Below are 21,242 nucleotides of genomic sequence, written 5' to 3'. Positions count from 1 at the left end.
AAAGGTGTAAAGACGGTACCTTCATAAACTTTCCTTCTTGAAAAATGCAGTAGACTGCCAATCAACATCTTTAACTTCACATTACCTACACATCACATCACATCACATCACATCACGCCACAACAGACAATCCAAATGTATTCACTCAACCCTTTCCATTCTTACACCTCATTCTATCTACATATACAAGTCTCCCCCAAGCTATCCTTTCTCGCGAAATACAAATTCCACATCTATCCAAATATCAGAACGCCCGTTTCCCTCCACGCCATGCACGCACGCACACAGTCTTTCAAGTACTATGTGATGTAATTATTATGTACAAGCCTGCAAGTTGCACCCCAAAGAAGCAAATAGAAAGGAAAGAAAGATTAACGCCCGCGTTTCCGTATGATCAGATCTTGTGTACAAATATTTCGGATGTCATTCCAATGGTAGAAGAAATTTGGAATGATGGGCGATGATTATGTTAGTGTTCTAGTAGGATGTTTTGTGTGGTGATTGGGTATGCCATGACAATTTTCTCTACTCCCTTTCTAGCTCGAACTGTTGGTTGAATGACAGCTTCATTGCAATTCAACAATGAAGGATTCTGGTAATTCAAATGTTCTGAAACGTAGAGATAACTTTGGACGACTTGAATAATTCAAACACCAAATGAAATCTCTTCCTAGCCAAGTAGTCGAGAAGGCGAGTTCGTAGTTCTGTACGTTATTCGCCGACTGATAAATCGACGACAATATTAAGAACCGCAACTAGAATTTCCACAGCAATTAGAACGATGACAACCCATTCTAGCTTCTCTCCGTGTCTGTGACTGAGTTGATCCTTAAGAACTGCCAACAAGTCCGCGATGACGTCCAATCTCTCATTCAGCAGCTTCACTCTCTGATCCATTTCTAAGTAACTTCTCACAGCTTGGTATATTGGTTCCAATTGCGGTTCTGACCAAAATAACTCAGGGGTATCTAGAATTGAACCATTAAGATGAATATTTATGCGAAGGATGAAGAGCTCGCCGATTTGCATGTTGATTCTTTTTCGTGGGAGGTCAATAGCTCCTGTCAGCGCGATTTGGGTTGGAATATCTTTGTTCTCGTCGATGGTGCTGTCTACTAAAGATTCAAAAAGTGAGGTCTGAATTAGATAGTTAGTACCTTAACGAAGATCGGATTCAAAGATCAAAGAAATACCTTGACACTCTGCGCCAAGCCGTGTGAAATCGCTAGTTTGGTCATATAATTTCTCTTGTCCTTCAAGGTGATAAAATCGTTGTAAATCCTAGCTTGATACTCTACGGTGTAATAGAAGTTGAAAGACTCCATTTCCACATCGTTGGCTGCGAATTTGCCGCTCTCGAACCTCGCTATGTCCTTGAGGAACCGCTGCTCATCCTCTTTAGACATACCCCATATTACCACAACACCATAGCCAAATAGGAACACTTCGGGTGTATGAATTCGAGTGTCAAAGTCGGGGTTGCTTTCTGAAATAAGAGCTTCGGTCTCGTTCTCCATTTGTCGCTCCATGATTTCTGGGAGGATGTGGTTAGCGGGGGAGTGGTCGCCATTACTGATGGCAACATCGCCGCCATTGGTATGCAGGTCTATGAGGTCGTCTCGACGTTGCTTATTGTTGTCTTCCACCTCAATAACACTATCCGAGTGTCTTCGCTCCGTCAACTTTACCGGCGCACTATGTACCTCCATGTCCCGATCCGAAGGGGTCTTTCCATGGTCTTTACCGTATCTAAATGGTGTGTATATACATTCATCAAACAATTTTGGGTTTGCTCCCTTCGTCTTCTTGCCCCGACCGTTTAGAAAGCGCATCACATTTTCCAATTGATATTTGTTAGCAGTACAGTACGCAGTCACTCGAGGCAATCGAGCGCGATCGGCCTTCCCCAGCCTTGCAGCATCTCTACGCGCCGTTGGATCTTTGATTCTTGTAAATTGAGAATAAACGTCTCGTCCGCTCTCTTCGTCGGGTCCATCTGCGCCAACCTCCAAATCCGGTAGATACTTAAGCTTCTGTGTGATCTTACTAGCTCTTTGGGGGCCTATCTTTGATGCTGGGTGCATTGGCACTTGAGGGGATCCATGACTGTTTCGACGTCGAAGTTTGCTATTGAGAGAAGGTGGTGATGGCGCTATTGTTCTAGGCGATTGTGCATATTCGTTGGAATCAGTTGTCCTAAGTGATTGCGAAGGTTCGTTCAAGCCAATTGTCCTAACAGTTGGATTGTCATTGAAGGTAACATTCCTTGGTGCTTTCTTGGAGGTATTCGTAGGACTGAGGGCTTGTTGGTCAAGAAGAGGTGTATGCTCTGAGGGGCTGGCGCTGGTGAAAGCCATAGGAGCGTCAGTCGTGTGTATTAATTCTATCCCTACCGAGAAGAAGTTGAAAAGAATGATTTCAAAGTAGAAAGTTATATGTGCATAGAAGTGATTGATGTATTAATGTATCTAGTAGTAATTCATGAAGTTAAAAATTTACATCTCTGAAATGACGTTTATTTTCTATAAGAGGAAGTAATATTTGGGCAAGCTTTCATCAACAAATCGTGAGATCCGTGCGGGCGCGTTAAACCTCATTCGGAACAGCTAGCATATCCATAATTCAGAACCAACATACCGAATTTTGATATCAACAGTACGGTTTATTACTTTCCGAGCAAATTTTGACAAGCCAGGTAGTATCTGCCGTCGTTGTTCACTTTGTATTCGAAGACCACGAGCTCATTCTGTCATTATGAGATAGATTCCAACCTCGAAGCGACGGTTTCAACAACCCTGTAACACTATGGGCCTCTCTCGAATACTCTCTCTTCAAGAGGTAAGATCTTACAGGTGGCATAGATCAGAGAGGTAATTGCGCATGCCCAAGGTTTATATCGGGATTCGGTTGAGAGTTATGGGAGCAATCATCACAGGTTTATGGGCCCATTATAAGAGTGATAAGGTCATGATTACTTTATCTTATTGGTAGCTTTTATCCCTATGGCTGAGGCTGTGTTTCAACTTGCATATCTCAGCCCCATACAGTATTACCAGCTCGTCGGAGTCTTTGAGATATTTCACAGATTCCTGCCCCTTCAGATTCCAAGTAGATCCATTCTCAAATAATCACTATGTCTGGAGTTGAATTTATCGCTGTCCTTGGAATTGCTTCCAATGTCATAGCAGTTGTGGATGCCTGCACTAAGATACAGAATCGTATACAGTCATATCGCCAAAACACTGCTTTTCGCGACTTATCTCTCCAACTGCCTTTACTTATCTCAGCCATCGAGTCTTTGAGATCTCCTCAATATCGTGGTCTTCTAGATCCTTCGACCGAAAAGGCATTGGTTCGTGTCCTGGAGGGATGTCTTCGTCAATTGCAAACTCTGGAGGGCTTGATTCAAGACTTGACACCTAGTGACACAGCATCTAAACTCCAGAAGACTTGGAAAGGAATCAGAAGTTTTGGCAAAGATACTAAAGTGCGGGAGATAGTCGGTATTCTGGCAGAATATAAGTCGACTATTGCATTGCACCTTTCTACCGTGCATGTTCACATAACTCCAAAATCTGGAGCATCATTGTCTAACAAAAGATCATACTTTGATGTTCCCCAGTCAAGAGTTGCACAGTTTGTTGGCCGAAAAGATGTCTTGAATCGAATTCAAACGGCATTAAAAGCTAGCCACAACGACCCTTCAATTGTCGTTCTTACTGGTGTGGGAGGCCAAGGGAAAACTCAGATTGCTCTAGAATATAGTCACCAGCACAAGAAATTCTATAAAGGTGTGTTTTGGATTGATGCGTCATCGCAGAAGTCTGCGTCTCGTGGATTCGAGAGAATCTTGAAGACAATCGACAGTTCTGCAGTTCTCGTTGGCGGTGAGGAAAGCAAGTCAGCTGTGATAAATATCTTGGGTGATTGGAAGGAATCATGGCTGTTGGTCTTTGATAATTACGACGATCCAAACGCTTTCGGTGATTTGCCATCCTATTTTCCAAACTCCAATTCTAACGAGAACGCCATCATTGTGACAAGCCGTCACATATCAAGCGGTAGACTTGGCAGTCACCTGAAGCTGGATGGACTGACCGAGGAAGAAAGTGTACAGTTATTGACATCCAGATGCACTTCAGTCTCAAATTCTGAGGATGATCTAAATCATGGAAGAGAAATAGTAAAGAAATTAGGATACCTCCCGCTTGCGATTGATCAAGCAGCAAGCTACATTTCAATTCGCCATCTTCCGCTTCATATATTCTCAGACCACTTCCAGCGGCGAAGGGAATTCATACTCAAAGACACCCCGCAGTCTTTGTGGGAATATCAAAAACGTAGCTCGGCCGGTTCACAAGAAACTTCCGAGCATTTATCAGTTCTTACCACTTGGGAGCTGTCTTTCGACCAGATCTCTGGCAATGATGAGGAGAGGAATCGAATTGGCGAATTCTTGACCCAAGCTGCATACTTCAGCCCAATGAGTATCAGTGAATCACTGTTCAAAAATTCCGTTATCTACAATGAAAAGTCTCCAGGATGGAAGTCTCTTTTCTCCCCTCAGGGGTCTTGGGATTCTTTCAAGTTTCAAGATGTTATTGTTGGCCTTGTAAATCTTTCAATTATTCAAAATATGGAAATCACGAGCGATGAGGTTCGATTCTCTTTGCACCCATTAGTAAAGGTATTCTTGTTTTCGAAAATACGTTTAAGAAAGAGCTGATAAATCTCAGGATTGGTTGCAACTTAGAGAATCTATAGAGAGACGCCAGGTGCGTGTGAGTTTTGCGATCGCATTAACAGCATCTGTTATACAGGACACGGACACAGAACTACTTTCCCTGCAAAACCGACAAACGCTGCTATCACATATCGATGCCTGTATCGAGAACGAATCCTCTTTTTTGACTGATCAGCAGAGCATTATAGAATTCGGAGGCGTCATAGAAGGATTTCAAACCACTTTCGCTACATTTTATGGGCAACATGATAGAAAAAATGATGCAGAACGTCTGTTCATGCATTCTCTTGACATGCAAGTTTCACTGTTGGGAACAAACAACGTTGCGACTCTTAGTACTATGAATAACCTCGCGGCTATGTATCTCGATTCAAGGAGGTTGGAAGAAGCTCGGCCTCTGCTTAATCAAGCATTAGAAATCAAGCATACCATGCTTGGACCGCAACATCCACGGACGCTGAACACAGCCAACAACCTTGCAAATCTCCTTGTACTACAATTGCATTTTGATGCTGCGACTGAAATCTACGAAAGAACCTTGATAGGGTATCAAAAACTTAACGGCCCCGTTCATAAGACTGTAATAGAGTCACTGAATAATTTGGGCGAGGTTGCTATGAAGAGAGGGAACTTCTTGGAAGCGGAAGAACTGTTTCAAGAAGGACTCAAAAAACTAGAAATACTGGGCGGTGGAGTAGACCATGGTTTAGCGCTATATCTCAAGGCAAATATAGCTTTAGTCTACAAGCTTCAGCATCGCTACAAAGAAGCGGAATACTGCTATCATACCATAATTCAGAAGCGAAAAGCCCTTCTTGGGCCCAAGCATTCCTCCACATTGCAATCTATGTGCGAGTTGGGGGATGTGTACTTCGCAATGGGTCAACTGAAACTTGCCGGCGAATGGTATATTCACGGTTGTGCTAGCAAAGAGCGCGTTATTGCGGGGACAACTTCTTACCGCAATCCCGAAGAAGAAGTCGAGAACTTACGTTTAGGGTTTGAGCTGTTGAAAACTCTGAACGATCAAGGAATACCAGACACTTCGCTTGATACTGAAGTCGCTTGTATCGATCGTCGAGGACCTAGCATTTTCGATGACTTTATGGAGAGTTTGGAACCGAACATGCCAAATGATCCTGGGATAAATGTGCCGCAAGAAAAAACTTCGTATCACCCCAGACTAAGAATCCCAGAACCTAGGACTCAGTTCCTCGCTCCATTGGATCGTGGCGGGATCCATATCATGCAACAGGCACCTTCGAATAACGCTCCCTCTGCCCTCACTCCATTGGATCGTGGCGGGATCCATATCATGCAACAGGCACCATCGAATAACATCCTCTCTGCATCCGTTAAAGAGATGAAAACTCCTTCAAGTTGCAGTTCACTCGCAACGCCTAATGATGCCGTGAACAAAGAAGCTTTCAATTCTATTACCGCTCCAGAATCGGCTGACCATCTGAGTTCAAAGGTGGATCGTACAGGAAGGGCATTGAGAAACAAGCAGCTTGCTACACAACGTCTAAGCTCGGTTTCCTCGATCTTGGGAGCGCATCCGTCTCCAATAAGAAAAACAATCCCGGATAGAGATCGAAGAGGAAGGCAAAATCAGTACCGTGCTTGGCCTGAAGAATAGTGTCTTTCAAATGTAAGTCAATTCAATGCAGAGAATCACGGTATAGTTCTAAAGGGTCTGCCGTCAATCACTAGCGCGTAGACCGATTTTCAAAGAGACATCATTCTCAATTGAGACGCTAAAGATAGGACTGACGGATGGATCGAGTCTTGGGATCTGTCGGGACTCCTCATATTTTACCGGAGATACCACCAACAGGCGGGACTGGAGTCCGATATCTTTGCCGTCTCAATTATTCGAATTCAGCGACTTTCTTGTTAAAAAGCATCAGCCGCAGGCAACAAATTCAAACAACCTTTTATAGCAGTGAGCATGTGTTCCTGCCCGGCAGCCTGAACCTCCTCTGAAAAAGTATATCATTTTCACAATATATTGGGCGAGATTATTATTAAGCTACATACTGGACCTAGGCTGTTAGTAGAGTCCTGAGCGTATCTCAAAATTGGAATTAGCGGACTAGGCAAAACTTTTATCAATGTAACTATTTTCATATATGCGATTAGTTTAGTCGAGGGCCCTTATTGCCATACCGTAATAATATCATGCGCGTATGTGTGGCAAGAGCAAAAAATATCATCTTATCAACGAGTTTTAATAGTTCTATTCTTTAGTATGAGCCGGAAACATCCCACTCCTTACACCAAGGGGTTTACCAGATATTTTGTTACTATTTCTATTGTAGGGGACTGTTGATATTGAAATGAAGACATGTCTGTGCCACAGTTGGAGGACAACATTCACTCATAAAAGATGTGAAAGAAGTCCTTTTTTCTAAAACCTCACGAGTGCTTCAACAAGCAAAGTTTATTCAAGATCAGAGCTTCTTTGTAATGAGATACAAGATCATACACGTGTTGATAAGATTGCAAGAAGATAGACAAAGGAGGGCTCTTGAATTTTCTCATTCTCTATTATTCGCTCCCGTTCGAGATGAACTTTATTGTACCATACCAGCTATTCCAGATTGATTTTACCCCTTATAGAACTCACTACTCCCGTGTGCTCGTTGTCGCAATTAAGATGTTCCGATTCTAGCAAGCTTCTCAAATCCTCATTTTCCTTTCTCGATCTTTCGATTGCAGTCGTCGTTTGTTGAGTCAAAATCCAACGGTCGTATAGTTTTGACAATCCTATCTCATCTATCAAATAACCTTTTTGGTGCTCGTCATCTCGAGCCATAATGTAGTGAAAGATGAAATGTTTGGACACCGAGTCTTGGGGTAAAGAGACAAACAAAACGTCAGATACCGAGGGGTTTTCCGTGTATGTTTTGAAGTATAGCCGAAAATCATATATGATGTCATTCTGGGAAGCGGGGGTTTTGAGACCTGCGCCTAGCAGCTAAAAGTCAAAAAGAACAGAGGTTGGACGCAAAGAGCCCACCACGATACTGCTATAGTACCAGGATGCTAATACTTGGAGTGAAGCTGCATTCGCTCATAGAAGATGGATAGTTTGACTATTAACGATGATGTCGTTTTCAAAAACTTAGTCCAAGAATGATGGACGGTGATGATCAAAGAGATCCTGGTGGATGTAATTTTTTGGTCGGCCCACAGCTATCGATTCGATCATTCTATGACCAAAGAGAAGCCTTCACACAGATTTAAGAGGTAGATTTTGTAAGCGAGATGGGATTGAATTGAGATTCACCTCGCAGTCAAGGCAACATGCGCTTCTTCAGCTATGGTGTCCTTGTTAGACCCTTGATATTCAGATACCTGCAATGCAGCCAGCCAGCTGTCACCGCGGTATTAGCGTGATAGAACATGCGGAAGTAATCGAGCAAAGATCAAACGAAGGCAGTGCCGTAGAAAAGTATGGGAGTATGAGATAATGGTATTTATAAATGATGAATTCTGTTGAATGTATATTTCAAGAGGTTTTGATAGTTTTGTTACCATTTCTATTCGAGAAGAACCGAGGACGAATGGTTATATTCATAGCTCAATTTAAGACCGTGTTGTTCTGAAACCTCCAGACGAGCTCAGATGAAAGGTCCCACGCACATACACATAGCCAAGTCCTGCTGGCCTGATTTGTCTTAACTTTATATACATTTCTGATCGTCATATTGACATCATTGTCTATCGTGTTGATGAAAACATCTGTTTAGTAATCGTCTCGCATGTTATGTAATCGATCCTTCATGCTTACAATCACCCCCACAAGAGAAAATCATCACGATCTCACACTGACCTTGGGAACTGGATTGGTGAATACTCTGTAGATAGCCTCAATTAGTTCTATGTGAAGTGTCCAGTTAGTATTCCGATCAATAACTAGTAGTGAACCAAAAATGGTGATAGGTTATTGCTATACGAGATTCTACTAAGATCTGGAATCGGATGATGTCAGATGATCCTTCTTGAAAGTATATAACAGTTGGAATATTGATAGTCTTGGCTATAGTTTCCCAGTTATTTAAATCATCTGAGTCGTCGTACTTTCTTGAAGGACTCATATCACTTTCACGGTCTTTCATCTCTTTTGCTATCACTTGAACTGGGTACCTACACATACCACACCCACCACGGACAACATTCAGAACAAGCAAGCAAAGCGCGCATATTAGACAGAAAGAAATCTAGACTTTGTGAAATCACCTATCTATCATGTCTGAGTCCAAAAACAAGGTTCGCGTTGGTGTTGGAGTTTTCATCCTGCACCCCTCTTCTACCCCCTCAAACCCCCTATTCCTAATGGGCAAACGGCTTGTTCCCCACGGTCACGACCAATGGGCGAATCCAGGGGGACACCTCGAGTTCGGCGAAACACTTGAGGAATGTGCTGTCCGGGAAGTGCTTGAGGAAACAGGACTCGTACTTAAGAAGGAGAAGATGAAATTTCTTACCGCGACGAATAGTCTTATGGAAGCGGGGCCCAGGAGGGATGGGAAGGAAGGGCTGGAGGGGAAACACTATGTAGCTGTTTGGATGGTGGGGACTTGGGATGGAAAGGGAGAGGGCCCGAGAAATTTGGAGGGCGAGAAGAATGGTGAGTGGGAGTGGGTGGGGCTGGAGGAGACTAGGAGGTGGGCGGGAGTAGAAGGTATGCTTTTCCAGCCGGTGCTAGATTTGTTAAGAGAGAGAGGTGAGGTGCTCGAAAGTCTTGTATAGGTGGCTCACTTTCCAGGCTGGGTGGTACATTTGGTGTTGGAGTTTGAGTCTTTTGTAGGAGTTGCTGGGAGTTGAGATGATGGATTGATTTAGTATGCGAGATTTGTATAACGTAGACTATACTGTATAGGCATGCAAATACGAGTATATAATGTTTGAACTGTCATTACATTATGAATAGAAGATATACCACCAATTGAACTTATGATCATGGTTATCATCGCGAGAAGGTCAAGCGTTCTTCATAGCATCAAATCCTTCAGAAATTTTGGACAGAGGCCCGAAACAGACTGACGTATTCGACTTAAAACAGTCATAGAACCATACAAGATAAAACTCTATACTTCGCCTAGATCTTACAGCCTTACAAAATTATGTGAGCCAGGTCTAGCTACTCCGAGTAACATGCAGCAAGGGGTTTAAGCCCGCTTGATACAGCGATAGCCAAAAGCATGCTGTTAATGCAAGCATCGCACCAGGTTGCGAATAAATCACTTTGGGCCTTGTTTTTTTCCAAGGCGGAATAAACAGCCATATTTCCCACTACTCAACTGGTGATCAATACTTTAAGGTGAATTGCAAAACAAATTTGTAGTTATATTGAGAAGTGAAGGGGGGGGAGGGATTGTCGACGACCTAGGTATACCTTATCAATAAACCTAGTTATTATTCCCTGAATTAATGGACATGAGAACTAGCCTCCACCATCCAGGAACCTTGACAGCGCTTCGATTGTAACGCTCACTACATTTGTCGGTATTTAATAGTATGGCCAATGAGAAGGTCTGTAATGCGGAGATGGACGTCGTATTCCGAGTCGCTTTTCGATAGTAGAAATTAAAGCGACAAAGATGTCATCCTGATGGTTGCAGCTTTTTTGTTACCAAAGGGAAGAAAATCTATCGGTAATCGGGGCTCAATCCATTGTAGGAGGTCGAGTGAGGGGTCCAAATTCTGTCGGGTCACCGCAGAACGTGTGATTCGTGGAGAGAATGAGAGCGGGTAAAAATACTCATCCTGGAAATACTACGCCATAAAATTTATAGAGAACACCAAGAGAAGAAAGCGAGATACGAGGGCCTTATTTACTTTTTGTAAAGCGATATGCATAGCATATTCACAAAACTAGCCAGTGGATAATAGGTTGAGTAGATACGCAAGCTCTCTAGAACTCTAAAAATGCCACGCTATCTTGCACGATTTGAAACATGACTATTAGCACAAATACAGAGATAAGTTGAAGTATAACTAACTGTACAATCTATTGGAGCAAAAGTGTGTATATGTGATGCAACGCATACTATAGCTGCATGAAGCACGCGGGGATATTCCTTCTTTGGAAAAGACTGCATATCCAGCCGCGACCTGCAGCTCTTGTAAATGAAGCCGATTTCGCACTTTCAGTATTGTTGCCTGCAGTTGCGGAAATATCTAGTGAATCACGAGTCTTCCTTACATCATCATGATTAGAGGGCCAATCAATCAACTATTCAACACACCTTCACGTGTACTTACCCGCTGCTATGATGTTATGGAAGTTCCTGTCTATCTCTGATTGGGCTGCAAGCTACTATTTTTCAGCAGAATGAACTTCTGAGAATCTCCAGCGCTTGATAGTCGCTCGTAACTCGCTAATAAAGGTTAATCAAGATGCCAATATGCACAATGAAGTAGCAATGTCACCTTCTCTATTTGAATTACCTTGCCGCACTTCTGTAAGCCACCGGTTCAACATCCGAAATCTGCTTAACTTACACCGAGTAAAGCTCAAAAAAAGGATCATCTTCTTGAGCCATTTTATTACCGAAGAGAGGCTGGGCCGGTTTGGTACTGCAATCTACTGCAGGACTTGCTGTTAAAGGTCAAGACAAAGAGCGATCTCGGGAAGAAACGACATGAAGTCTGCGTTTACGCTAGACCTTAGCACTCATAAACGCTAGTTGACGGTTTGATAATACCCTTGATGCCGATAGTAATCACTTCCCAACAGCTTGGGACGAGGTAGTCGTACCTATTGCAGCTATCTGGCCGTTGTGAGCTTTCAAGGACATGCTCCGGGTAGAAAAAATATCGAATTGGCGTGTTGGTGGCGTTTATTGAAGTTGGAAAATAGGGTGTAAATTGATTGAAATTGGTTTCTTCTTCAGTCCAATAACTGCATAGATCCAGGAAGCATTGCGGCACAGCTCTGGACAATATTAACTTCACTCACCTCAGAAGTTTCCGAGAACGAGATTCTGGGACTCCACAAGGTGAACCTATTTGGAGATTCTGCAACCAACGATGGGTGTCAAAGGGCGTGAAAACATATAACTCGGGCGAGCGAGAGCTGAGGAAAGTGATTTATCACCTGTAATCCAGTCATCAGGTTGCAAGGTCTGATATAACCACCAAAGTCTTACTGCTGTCAATGAAGTTTGAGCAGGGAAAAGGGTTGTGGCTTCATTTAATCTCCGGGTATCGATGACTCATGCCTATCGAGTCTGTGCCACAGTTATGAAAACATTTACAAATCCGTGCCTTTAATACTATAGCTTCGTATGTGATTGATGAATTCCCAATATTCCATATCTCTGGAACGAAGGAATATAACTTCGTCAATATGCCTGTGCTTGATGATGCTAGCCTCCTTTTTCATGGATTCTCAAGTGCTTTCAGGATCTAGGACCGAAGTTTGGTGTCTGTTCCTTGCAATTGCATCTCAGTCAGATGTCATTCAAATTTGATATCTAATTATATTAAAGCTTTAGGATTCGGTCGTTGTCAGCAATTTTGCGGTAGTTGACTGTCTTTAGACTATTCATAGAAATGTTAATTTCAATCGTCTGAGGAAGGATTTCCGTCGGTCGTTTCATGATCGCTTTCATGATTCTGAACCTTCCATATTCAGTACTTATTTGAAATTTGTTTGACGTCCTATTTGTCTTAGTTATTTTGATCAAATACCAACCAAGTCTCACGCAAATATAACTAAATCCCTTCTGCTTGGAAATCTGACCACGTCATCACGAGAATTTGGATTAGGTGTCACGTTATTCGGAGGAGTGGCTAAATTTAGATAGCGTAAACTTTCGGAGGATTGATACCCCCACAGGTTCTATGCATGTCATGATATTTAGTGAAATTAGTTCCATCCCCGGACACACTAAATCTATCGTGCAAATGTCAAAAAGACGCAATATATCCGATCGGTGCCGTACAGTAAGTTTCAAGACACGCAATTTGGTTCTCAAGTGCGATGTATTCGACTTAAACCATCGAAATAGGAAATAAATACTTGATTTTGCTAATTATCTCGCTAGATCTGTGCTTAGTTTCTCCATTCTGGGTTTAGCATTTGGAAATTCAAGACTGTCAGTTCATGAACTCACCCTGCGTGTTTTTCCCCAACATTATTTCACGCTGATATTGCTACATATTATGCTACTTCAAGCTGCACATAATTCTTGTAAAATAAGATACAGGAGTTGCGAATACGCAGAAACGGGCTGACAGAGGATGTCATTTACTCATTAATGTCTGAAAATCAGACAAATCACACTGGTCTTTAGTGACTACAAATCAATTAGTCTTTTTTTATATCGATATTGAGGATTTGAATAGTAAGAAATGGTTTAGAGACTCATATAAAGGATCCGAATTCCTAGATATGGACATGAAGCACGCTCAGAAGATCTAGAATTCTTTATGCCAACATAGAAAGGATTAATACTTCGAGGTTCAAGATAATTGATGTATTGAAAGATTATGATAAATCGTTGTCATACGACTTGTCATGAAAAGATGTAATTAATCTCCTGAAAAGAACCGCCTCAGGAATCCGGAAATCTGCTTAGAATTTCATGCCTTCATTTTGTCCATAACGGTGAATACTGTCTTGAAAATTTACGTTGCACTCAGTACGAAAGAAATCTGACCATTAAATATGAACCCTAAGATAATTTTGTTTTATACTCTTACACTCCTTTCGGTGCTACGTTGAGTAAAGGAACAAAGTCAATCCTTCGCTGAAGAAAGCCTCAATCCCAAAGCAACGTCAAGAAACGGGTTTGAACACCGGAATACAAGAAACAACAAAAGAAAAAACATATATAAACCCATCACATATCTTCGGAAACACAACATTCTCATCATCACATCACAGTCAACTTTCAAGTACATACTTCTCAAAACACACTCACAGCACACGGCTCCTCGTTGTCTTCACACTTTCATTAAACTCAAATTTTTAAAACAAAACACCTTCGTCAGTCAGAATGAAGTTCACAATCACTGCTATCGCCGCCATCATGGCATTGGCTCCCCTCATCTCCGCTGCTCCAGCTCCAGTATCGGCAAACGAGCCCGAGCTCGTCCGTCGCTCAAACTCAGGTGACTTGACCTACTATGATGTAGGTCTTGGTGCCTGTGGCACCACCAATTCTGACTCCGAATTGGTCGTTGCCATGTCAGCAGGACTTATGGGAACCCAGTCCAACGGCAACCCCAACTGCGGAAAAAAGATCAAGATCAACTATGGCGGAAAGTCAGTCACTGTCAAGGTTGTTGATAAGTGCATGGGCTGCGCTAGATACGACTTAGATTTGAGCCCTGCCGCTTTCAAGGCACTTGCTCCAGAGTCTGCTGGACGCATCAAGGGAACCTGGTCCTTCGTTTAGATTGACAGACATTCAGAAATCGGCAGAGCCGGCCAAACGATTGATTCGCCGTAGAATTCATCCCTATCTCTGCATGGCCAGCAGTGGAATGGTGGTTTCCGTGCGTGGATGGTGAAAATTGTGGTAGATCGTTCTATTTTCGTTGGATTTTTGAGGGGTCTTGCACTCTGGGGTTCGAATATTGGGAGGAGAGATGGTAATCCAATGTTGTATTTATAAAGTTACTGGGGGAAAAACAATATTTCGTAGAAGTAAATTGAATTTGCACTGCGGCATGACATTAAGGGTCTGATTCCACTCATTTCGCAATGGTGACTTTGAATTTTTCCATTGTGGCGTGACTGTCTAGGCTCTAGCGACGCATAAGAAATCCAAACAGGGAACTTCAACGGCACAGCGATGTCTATAACCTAGGAACTTATCACCGACATTGAACGAAGTGACAAGAACATGCAATAACTTTATCGATGCAGGAACAGAAAATCCGTGTTCCAAAATTGAGATATACAGGCTGACGTTTTGGAATCTCGGTTATTAAGCTGATGAAGGGGCTTGATTGGTGAACCAGTATTTCGGGCCCGGAAAGCCTGAATACACTTCCGGGGTTGGACAAAATGCAAGTAAATACAATTTCGGGGCTGGCTGAAAAACTATGGCAAATCCTCGCTATAGATATAAAATCATACATATTTTTCTCTCGACCTCTTCAATTGCATAATTTGGACATACTACCAAAACGATTACACCTAATTGAATTCCCGACTACATCCGAGCCAAATCCTGAGCTTACCGTCCTGATTTCTGCAAAATAAGGATAATTTGAAGAAAAAATTTTGTTTGGAAATTAAATATCTTCAAGATGAGCCTTATAAGCGATCTTTAATGCGGGGTTTTGCTTTATGGAGTGCAACCTATGCACCTATAATATAATCTCACAAGGCCTGGTGGGCCCTTAATTTTGAGACATGTTTTTCTAGCGAGACATAATACAATGATCCCGAAAATTCATTGGCACATAGAACCAAGGATATAAGATCGTGATAAGTATGGAGACACTCGGGGCAACTCTAACCTTGATCGGCAAAACTCAACCTATCTTGGAAATTCCGCTACGTTCTTGGAATTCTGAGCAGATAACCTTCAAGCATTTTCACAGATCTACCGAATGAATTTCCGATTGTGGGTATCCATGCAGTACCACATATCACTATCGCTGCAGCTCTCATGTCGAAATAATCATGGTTAGGGCTCACACCGAGTTCTATTACTTGTAGCCTTTTGCAACTTCAAAGCTGGTGTTGTCATCGGTTTGTTTTCAGATGACGTGATAGATAGACTTCCGAGACCCTGGAATGCGCCTTCCACCAAGTCGTTTGAACTTCTCGAGACAATCTAACCTCTAAAATCTTCCATCGATTTCGGTGTGGTCCCCAGTCCCCAGTCACCATCGCATTCCGATCTTTGACTAGAATCACAATTAGTTCGCACGATCGGGACCCGAGAAGCACTACAACACTTGACTAAAAGCCGCTCGTGCTTACGAACCCATCACTCAGACTTGAAGATTTTAGTGGCCGTCATTAGTTGCATATTCCAACAGGGCTCCCTCTGAATAAACTGATTCGCGAGACACTCCACCACAAATCTGAATCCTAGTTGTGGACTCGGCTGGGTTTCCTCTCAATGCAACGCTATCATATCGATGATCTTCAACATCTGAAAGCTAAACCTTGCAGAGGCCCTTTAATTGATACCCTTATCAAGTATCTATACTAAATAGATCACTCGATTTGGCGACTGGCGTCTGTTGAAATACAATTTCGAGCATTTCTTTCTCCCATAGTGCTCTGGCGACGCTTTTTGCTATCGCTTTACGCTCAAAGATGCGGGCTTCACACTATCGTTTGATGAACAGAGTCATGTCTGAAAGATTTCTTTCAAAGTCGAAGTTTGTGTGAGATTTTCTGCGCGTGTTAGCAAACAAAAGTCGCGTGTTACTTTTGACAGACCTTTTCTCTCCGAAAGATATACTGGTAAAACCTCATTTTCTAGGAATGAAGCAATTAATTCCAAGGGACCGGGACTTGGACTGCATAAGTGAGCTAGCTGAATCATACAGGTTTCTATAGCGGGCAAACTCAAAAAGTAAAACTTACTCTTTCCCACTTCACGCTGCATGTATTCGAGGCGCGAACCGGCCCGCAGTCTAAGGTTACACTGACAACAATGAGTATCCATCAACATCGTTAATAGCATTCCGCCCAGCCTTAACATTAAAACTTCCATAATACTTAATAACGACTATAATCAAAGCGCCAGACTATGAATAGTCTTATGTCTAGAAGCGGTGAGTCTTGATTGATGTATACAGATTTGCCTGGGTTGCCTCGTTCCAACATTGACCTGCGACGAAACCTGCTTCTCTGGACCGAGATTGTCTTTTTACTTAACTATAGATAACAATAAATATTGTCAGATCAGTACAAGACTACAGGCAGGGTTAATCCCGCAGAATTCACAGATTTTTAGCAGGGCTTACGCCCAGGATTCGAGGCTCTTTACCGCATCTGAATGTCACAACGCGTAAATCGATCTGATTCTGCCAAAGACTATGGATATTATGGGAACTATTGGCTTGCTTGGTTTTTATCTCCGAGAACAATTACTTCAAAAATTCTTACCAACCGCATTGCCAAGAAATTGTTATTCGGGACGTTGCAGCAGGTCAAAGGCTTTGAAAATGCTTGATCCGATCAGTCTTGTAACACATGTTATGGGTTTGTCAGTTTCGTGACGTGGCAGCCTGAAGTTTTATTAATTCTCAAGTCGGTTCATTTCTTTACTGGTTTGAGCCTTGCATTGCAGTTCATCCAACTATGGACGCCTGGAGTTATTAGACGAAACGATTGGGATTAGCAAATTGCTATATCCGGCCAGAGACATCGGTAGCTAGCCGATGTCTAACTACTTACTTCATGAGCAGTCCGCCTTAACTTACATATTTCCGGCAATGCTCTGTTTCCCTATACTTTCTTCATCCAAAGCATTGGATTTTCTGCCATAAATTATGGCTCAAAACCGTCCACAGTTTCAATGCGGATACTTTGGTTGCAACAAAACCTTTACGCGTCGTACAGGTGCTCGCCGTCACGAAACGACTGTCCATGGGGATAAAAAGTACTGTTGCAGTGAGCCAGACTGCAATTATCGTGGTGGAAAACGACGCCACGATTTTAAAAAACACATGCAAAACAAGCATCCTGGATATGATGGTATGTAGCCACGAATCGAGGATGGAAATAATGGACATCTTAGCTTATAACTCTTGCAAAGATCGCTTGTTTGTTCCAGAAGACTTCAGCAACCTGCAAGGCAGTCATTCTCTAGTTGCAGATCACTCTCGGAGCCCAGAGGTCGAGCATTCTACCCAAAGTGGGTTACCTCCCACTAGAATTGAACCTTTATAATGACAATCCTAATCAACTGTGTCAAGTTTCTGGAGATTTCTCCTCGATGCCTCTACCGTCAAATACCAAATCGAACTCAAGGTACATTCCTGTCGATGCCCACGAAGTCCCCTCAGCCCCTTCGATAGCCCCATTAGCTTCAGCTGGCGTATCACAGTCTCATGACAATACGATTAGCCCGACTATCATTTCTCTACGACCTCCCGATACGTGTGAGTTTCAGGTTTTTGGCCTGCCACATTCCGAATTCGAGCCAGTACCAACGACAACTACGGCGATTGGAAGCATTTGGAGTCATGTTGATCCATCAACAATGTGTGATCTACACTCGAACCTCCACGATATGACGGGCACAGGTGTCGAGAACGAGTATGCGACTTTTGAAGATGAATATGATCTGAGTCGATATGAACAGCCTGGAAACGACCCTTATCACAGATGGTGACATTCGAATGTCTACTGCTATCACAAATGCTTCAGGTATCTATGGGAGAGCAGGCTGCAATGAATGCGTGGCTATGCTTGGAGACAGTCGCTATTGAAGACGGATGTTCTCTCGCAACTATTTCGTTAGTGCCACTTTAAATGGCATCAATACCATCGCTTCATTCTTCTCGGTATGCATGTTGTAAATCTCACAATCATTGGATTTCAAATAGAAAGAGCTGTGGGATTTGCTCATTGTGCTAGAGAAGCTATAACACTTGAGATTATAATCCAAATCGTCTTCATCTGAACTGGATGATAGAGACTACATTATTCTTTGTCGTTAGTCTCTAGTCTCAATACCCCGCAGCTGCTGCTTTGACCGCTGCGTATTTAGTAGAATCGGCTTTGCATAATGCATAGCACATAAATTATACATCCGCACGGATCACACCGTCGTAGAACATTATACTGCCTACAATGCCCTGATCAATCTCTTCAGGAAAGTTACCAACATGAAGGTATGAGAGAAATCATTTCGTTAGTTGTGGCCCCAATCGGAAAGCATGCACACATCATAGCGCCATGCCATGCGACGTGATAAGAGCTAAAGGAAACTCAAGTTAGTATGCAAACACTTTTCAACGCGTTATCACAGGATTGCATAGAATGATAAAAAGCACGGGGAAAATCTTCAGAAAAACATAATTAGCATTAAAACCAGGCTCTTTCTTCACCGACTGTTATGCAGGGGTAATGAAGCTTACCCAACGAATGATACGCATTGATTCAAACATCCTAGCGAATATATAATCGATAGCATGAAATAATTTGAATATTGAACTCACCGCTATTACTCCTTAGAGTCTATACTAGGGTTGCAAATATCATCTGATGGTTAAGTTATGACTGTCGAATGGACACCTGTGGCCGGAATAGATCAACACTACTATACCATCGCATTAACATTATACAATCAAGGATATACACAATCCAGTCTTCAGAATTCAAGCTTGGTCGTTCATATAATTCGAAATGTTGCAACTGCACTCAGCGCTATATCATGTATTAATGCTGGTATGACAGGCGGACAACCAAAATAGCGCTTGACAGACATGATCTGATAGTACAAATTTATCCGATCGTTATTCCACAACCCTAGTCTACACAGAATCCTTGCTGAATTTCAACAGTAACCGATACCAGAGACTCCATATTCGGTCCGCTCTAGACTCTCGGCCAATTCCATGACCGAATTCGGAACGAGCCCTGTATTCATTCGGCACCCAAAACATAAGCATGAATTCCCATGAGGGTCAAAGTCTGTTCTAAGATCATGTATTTCTTATCTATTACTGTAGGTGTATCGTACCAACACCGAACCGGAATGCCCAGGAGTCCTAGCCATCCCAAACTTCCATGCCGGCAGATTTTCATACTGTCAAATCTGCAGAATCGGATAGACGGTCTCTAACCAGTTGTTTTCATTGAGAAGCTAGTGTTACAGCCAAAAAGCAGGCCAATTCGTCCTATCTTCCGAGGTGCACAAGCTTCGAGGCGCTCCAGCCCCTCCCCCTTTCAGCAGCTCGCTTAGTAGCCCCGTAAATGAGCCGTAACCTGTGCCAAGGTAGGAAAACGCCTCGTATGTACCATTGAGTTGGACCCGATAAGGGCGAGGAGGATTACTAGAAACTAGACTGTTTCCTTGGTATAACGTACTGCGGACTTTTAATGCAGGGTGGATTCCCGGAATAATTCAACAGTAATAGTTGGTTATCTTTAATAACGTGCATGCAGATCCCCAAAGATCTTTCATGCCCGGGAGTCCGACTGCTAACTTCATGGGATTAAAATGAGACATAGTGATGGTCTGAAGCCGAATTCATCTTATGCGCCAGTACCGAGACATTAAGTCAAACTACCTACCTAGCAAATTGGTGACAAATGCACCAACAGTACCATAATCGGCACAATATCATCCGATATTTTGATTCTAGACTTCTATCTTCTCTGATTATAACTCTCTTGATCTAGATAAGCGGAAATTTGACACTGTGGGACGCGCACGGTATGAACACGTGGTTAGCTTGCTGGTAAGGAGAAGTGAGGTCAGAACTCGAGGACCCTCACGAATTGGCCCCCACTATAAAATCATAAGACTGGGGAATTTCCATACCAAGATAATATGCTGTCATAGGTTATCATTGTTCAATTCAAGGAGTGAAGGGGTGTTTCATCGGGTGCAGGAATTTGACTCCTGAGGCAAGACTGAGGTTGGCGATTCTTCAGATTGGTTCATCGAAGATATGGCATTTGACCAGGAGTCTTTAGCACCACTTCGAGAACTTAATTCATCTCAAACTCTCACAATTCCAGTAATCTCCGCATATCAGCATCTGATTCTTACGACATACATATAGCATGAGACCTAAGAATGGTGCGTGCGATACCTCGTATATGCCAGTCCCCACAAGGAGGGACCTTCAGGGAAATATTTAGACTATAAAAAGACTATCAGAGCTTCTTCATAGAAATTATACCAAGCTATTTTGAACGCTAGATCAGTAAACCACCATCATAAGTCCTCATAAACTTACAATCACTTCATCTTCATATTGATAGGAAATCAATAGCTTCACTTGAACAACCCATAATCTAAGAATCAGGATACCAAACAGCCTCCCCTGCGTCTTCAAAGAGAATCTAGGTCCAGCAAAACAACAAAACTCATCAATCAACTTCCCACTTTTCTATACAGTCAGCCATCTAGACCACTCCACCCAGTGACAACAACATAAGCCGGCAGTGGAAACCCAACACCAAAATACAATACTACGATATCACATCAGGACATTCTCCGAACTAAGTATAACTTCTTAAGAGACTCGGCAGATAAAGTGTCTTTAGTAATCAATCCACCTCGGTAAGTATCCGACGCCACCATCAGAACAATGCCCAGGTGGGACTCTACCGCATAAATATATGGGGCCTCAAAGGAGTCTCATATAACAGATCGGCGATTCAGTATAGTTGTGATAATTCCCAGCAAGCATGAACAGGGTATTAAACTCTAATTACAAGAGATACCCACCCGCATGACTTCCCATCCCATCACGCACCCTGTCATATTACCATTTCACCCGACCACCTCGCACCGGAATGGTACCTCGCACCAGACTAGTGCTGCGG

General features: G+C 42.7%; 6 protein-coding genes across 6 annotated transcripts; 4 read left to right on the top strand and 2 right to left on the bottom strand.

Moving 5' to 3' along the window:
* Nucleotides 1-711: 711 nt before the first annotated feature.
* EAE97_011394 (uncharacterized protein) lies at nucleotides 712-2,357 on the bottom strand (the record flags this gene model as incomplete). The annotated part of the gene is made up of 2 exons (XM_038881909.1): nucleotides 712-1,137; nucleotides 1,194-2,357. The coding sequence occupies 2 exons, from the start codon at nucleotides 2,355-2,357 to the stop codon at nucleotides 712-714; spliced, it is 1,590 nt and encodes a 529-aa protein (XP_038727318.1).
* Nucleotides 2,358-3,133: 776 nt separating this feature from the next.
* On the top strand, nucleotides 3,134-6,383 carry EAE97_011393 (uncharacterized protein; the record flags this gene model as incomplete). The annotated part of the gene is made up of 2 exons (XM_038881908.1): nucleotides 3,134-4,687; nucleotides 4,737-6,383. The coding sequence occupies 2 exons, from the start codon at nucleotides 3,134-3,136 to the stop codon at nucleotides 6,381-6,383; spliced, it is 3,201 nt and encodes a 1,066-aa protein (XP_038727317.1).
* A 2,615-nt stretch (nucleotides 6,384-8,998) lies between these two features.
* On the top strand, nucleotides 8,999-9,502 carry EAE97_011392 (uncharacterized protein; the record flags this gene model as incomplete). Its single annotated transcript, XM_038881907.1, has 1 exon — nucleotides 8,999-9,502. One exon carries the CDS (start codon nucleotides 8,999-9,001, stop codon nucleotides 9,500-9,502), a length of 504 nt encoding a protein of 167 aa, XP_038727316.1.
* A 1,148-nt stretch (nucleotides 9,503-10,650) lies between these two features.
* On the bottom strand, nucleotides 10,651-12,337 carry EAE97_011391 (uncharacterized protein). The gene is given in 4 exon segments (XM_038881906.1): nucleotides 10,651-10,693; nucleotides 10,756-11,133; nucleotides 11,167-11,244; nucleotides 11,258-12,337. 3 exon segments carry the CDS (start codon nucleotides 11,296-11,298, stop codon nucleotides 11,073-11,075), a joined length of 180 nt encoding a protein of 59 aa, XP_038727315.1. The 5' UTR covers nucleotides 11,299-12,337; the 3' UTR covers nucleotides 10,651-10,693; nucleotides 10,756-11,072.
* A 1,421-nt stretch (nucleotides 12,338-13,758) lies between these two features.
* On the top strand, nucleotides 13,759-14,160 carry EAE97_011390 (uncharacterized protein; the record flags this gene model as incomplete). The annotated part of the gene is made up of 1 exon (XM_038881905.1): nucleotides 13,759-14,160. One exon carries the CDS (start codon nucleotides 13,759-13,761, stop codon nucleotides 14,158-14,160), a length of 402 nt encoding a protein of 133 aa, XP_038727314.1.
* A 3,067-nt stretch (nucleotides 14,161-17,227) lies between these two features.
* Nucleotides 17,228-18,072, top strand: EAE97_011389 (uncharacterized protein; the record flags this gene model as incomplete). Its single annotated transcript, XM_038881904.1, has 3 exons — nucleotides 17,228-17,432; nucleotides 17,494-17,592; nucleotides 17,654-18,072. 3 exons carry the CDS (start codon nucleotides 17,228-17,230, stop codon nucleotides 18,070-18,072), a joined length of 723 nt encoding a protein of 240 aa, XP_038727313.1.
* Nucleotides 18,073-21,242: the final 3,170 nt, after the last annotated feature.

This window comes from Botrytis byssoidea (genome assembly GCF_014898295.1).
Source record: "Botrytis byssoidea strain MUCL 94 chromosome Unknown BBYS_036, whole genome shotgun sequence".
Lineage (NCBI taxonomy): Eukaryota > Fungi > Ascomycota > Leotiomycetes > Helotiales > Sclerotiniaceae > Botrytis > Botrytis byssoidea.
This window is presented reverse-complemented; position numbering and strand designations above follow the sequence as displayed.

What these genes read in the sequence shown, in the direction of transcription:
- EAE97_011391 (XM_038881906.1), bottom strand. Translation starts at nt 11,298, where the DNA reads ATGGCTCAAGAAGATGATCCTTTTTTTGAGCTTTACTCGGT. An exon ending in GGTGACATTGCTACTTCATT is followed by an intron (nt 11,134 to 11,166) that starts GTGCATATTGGC and finishes AACCTTTATTAG; the next exon opens with CGAGTTACGAGCGACTATCA.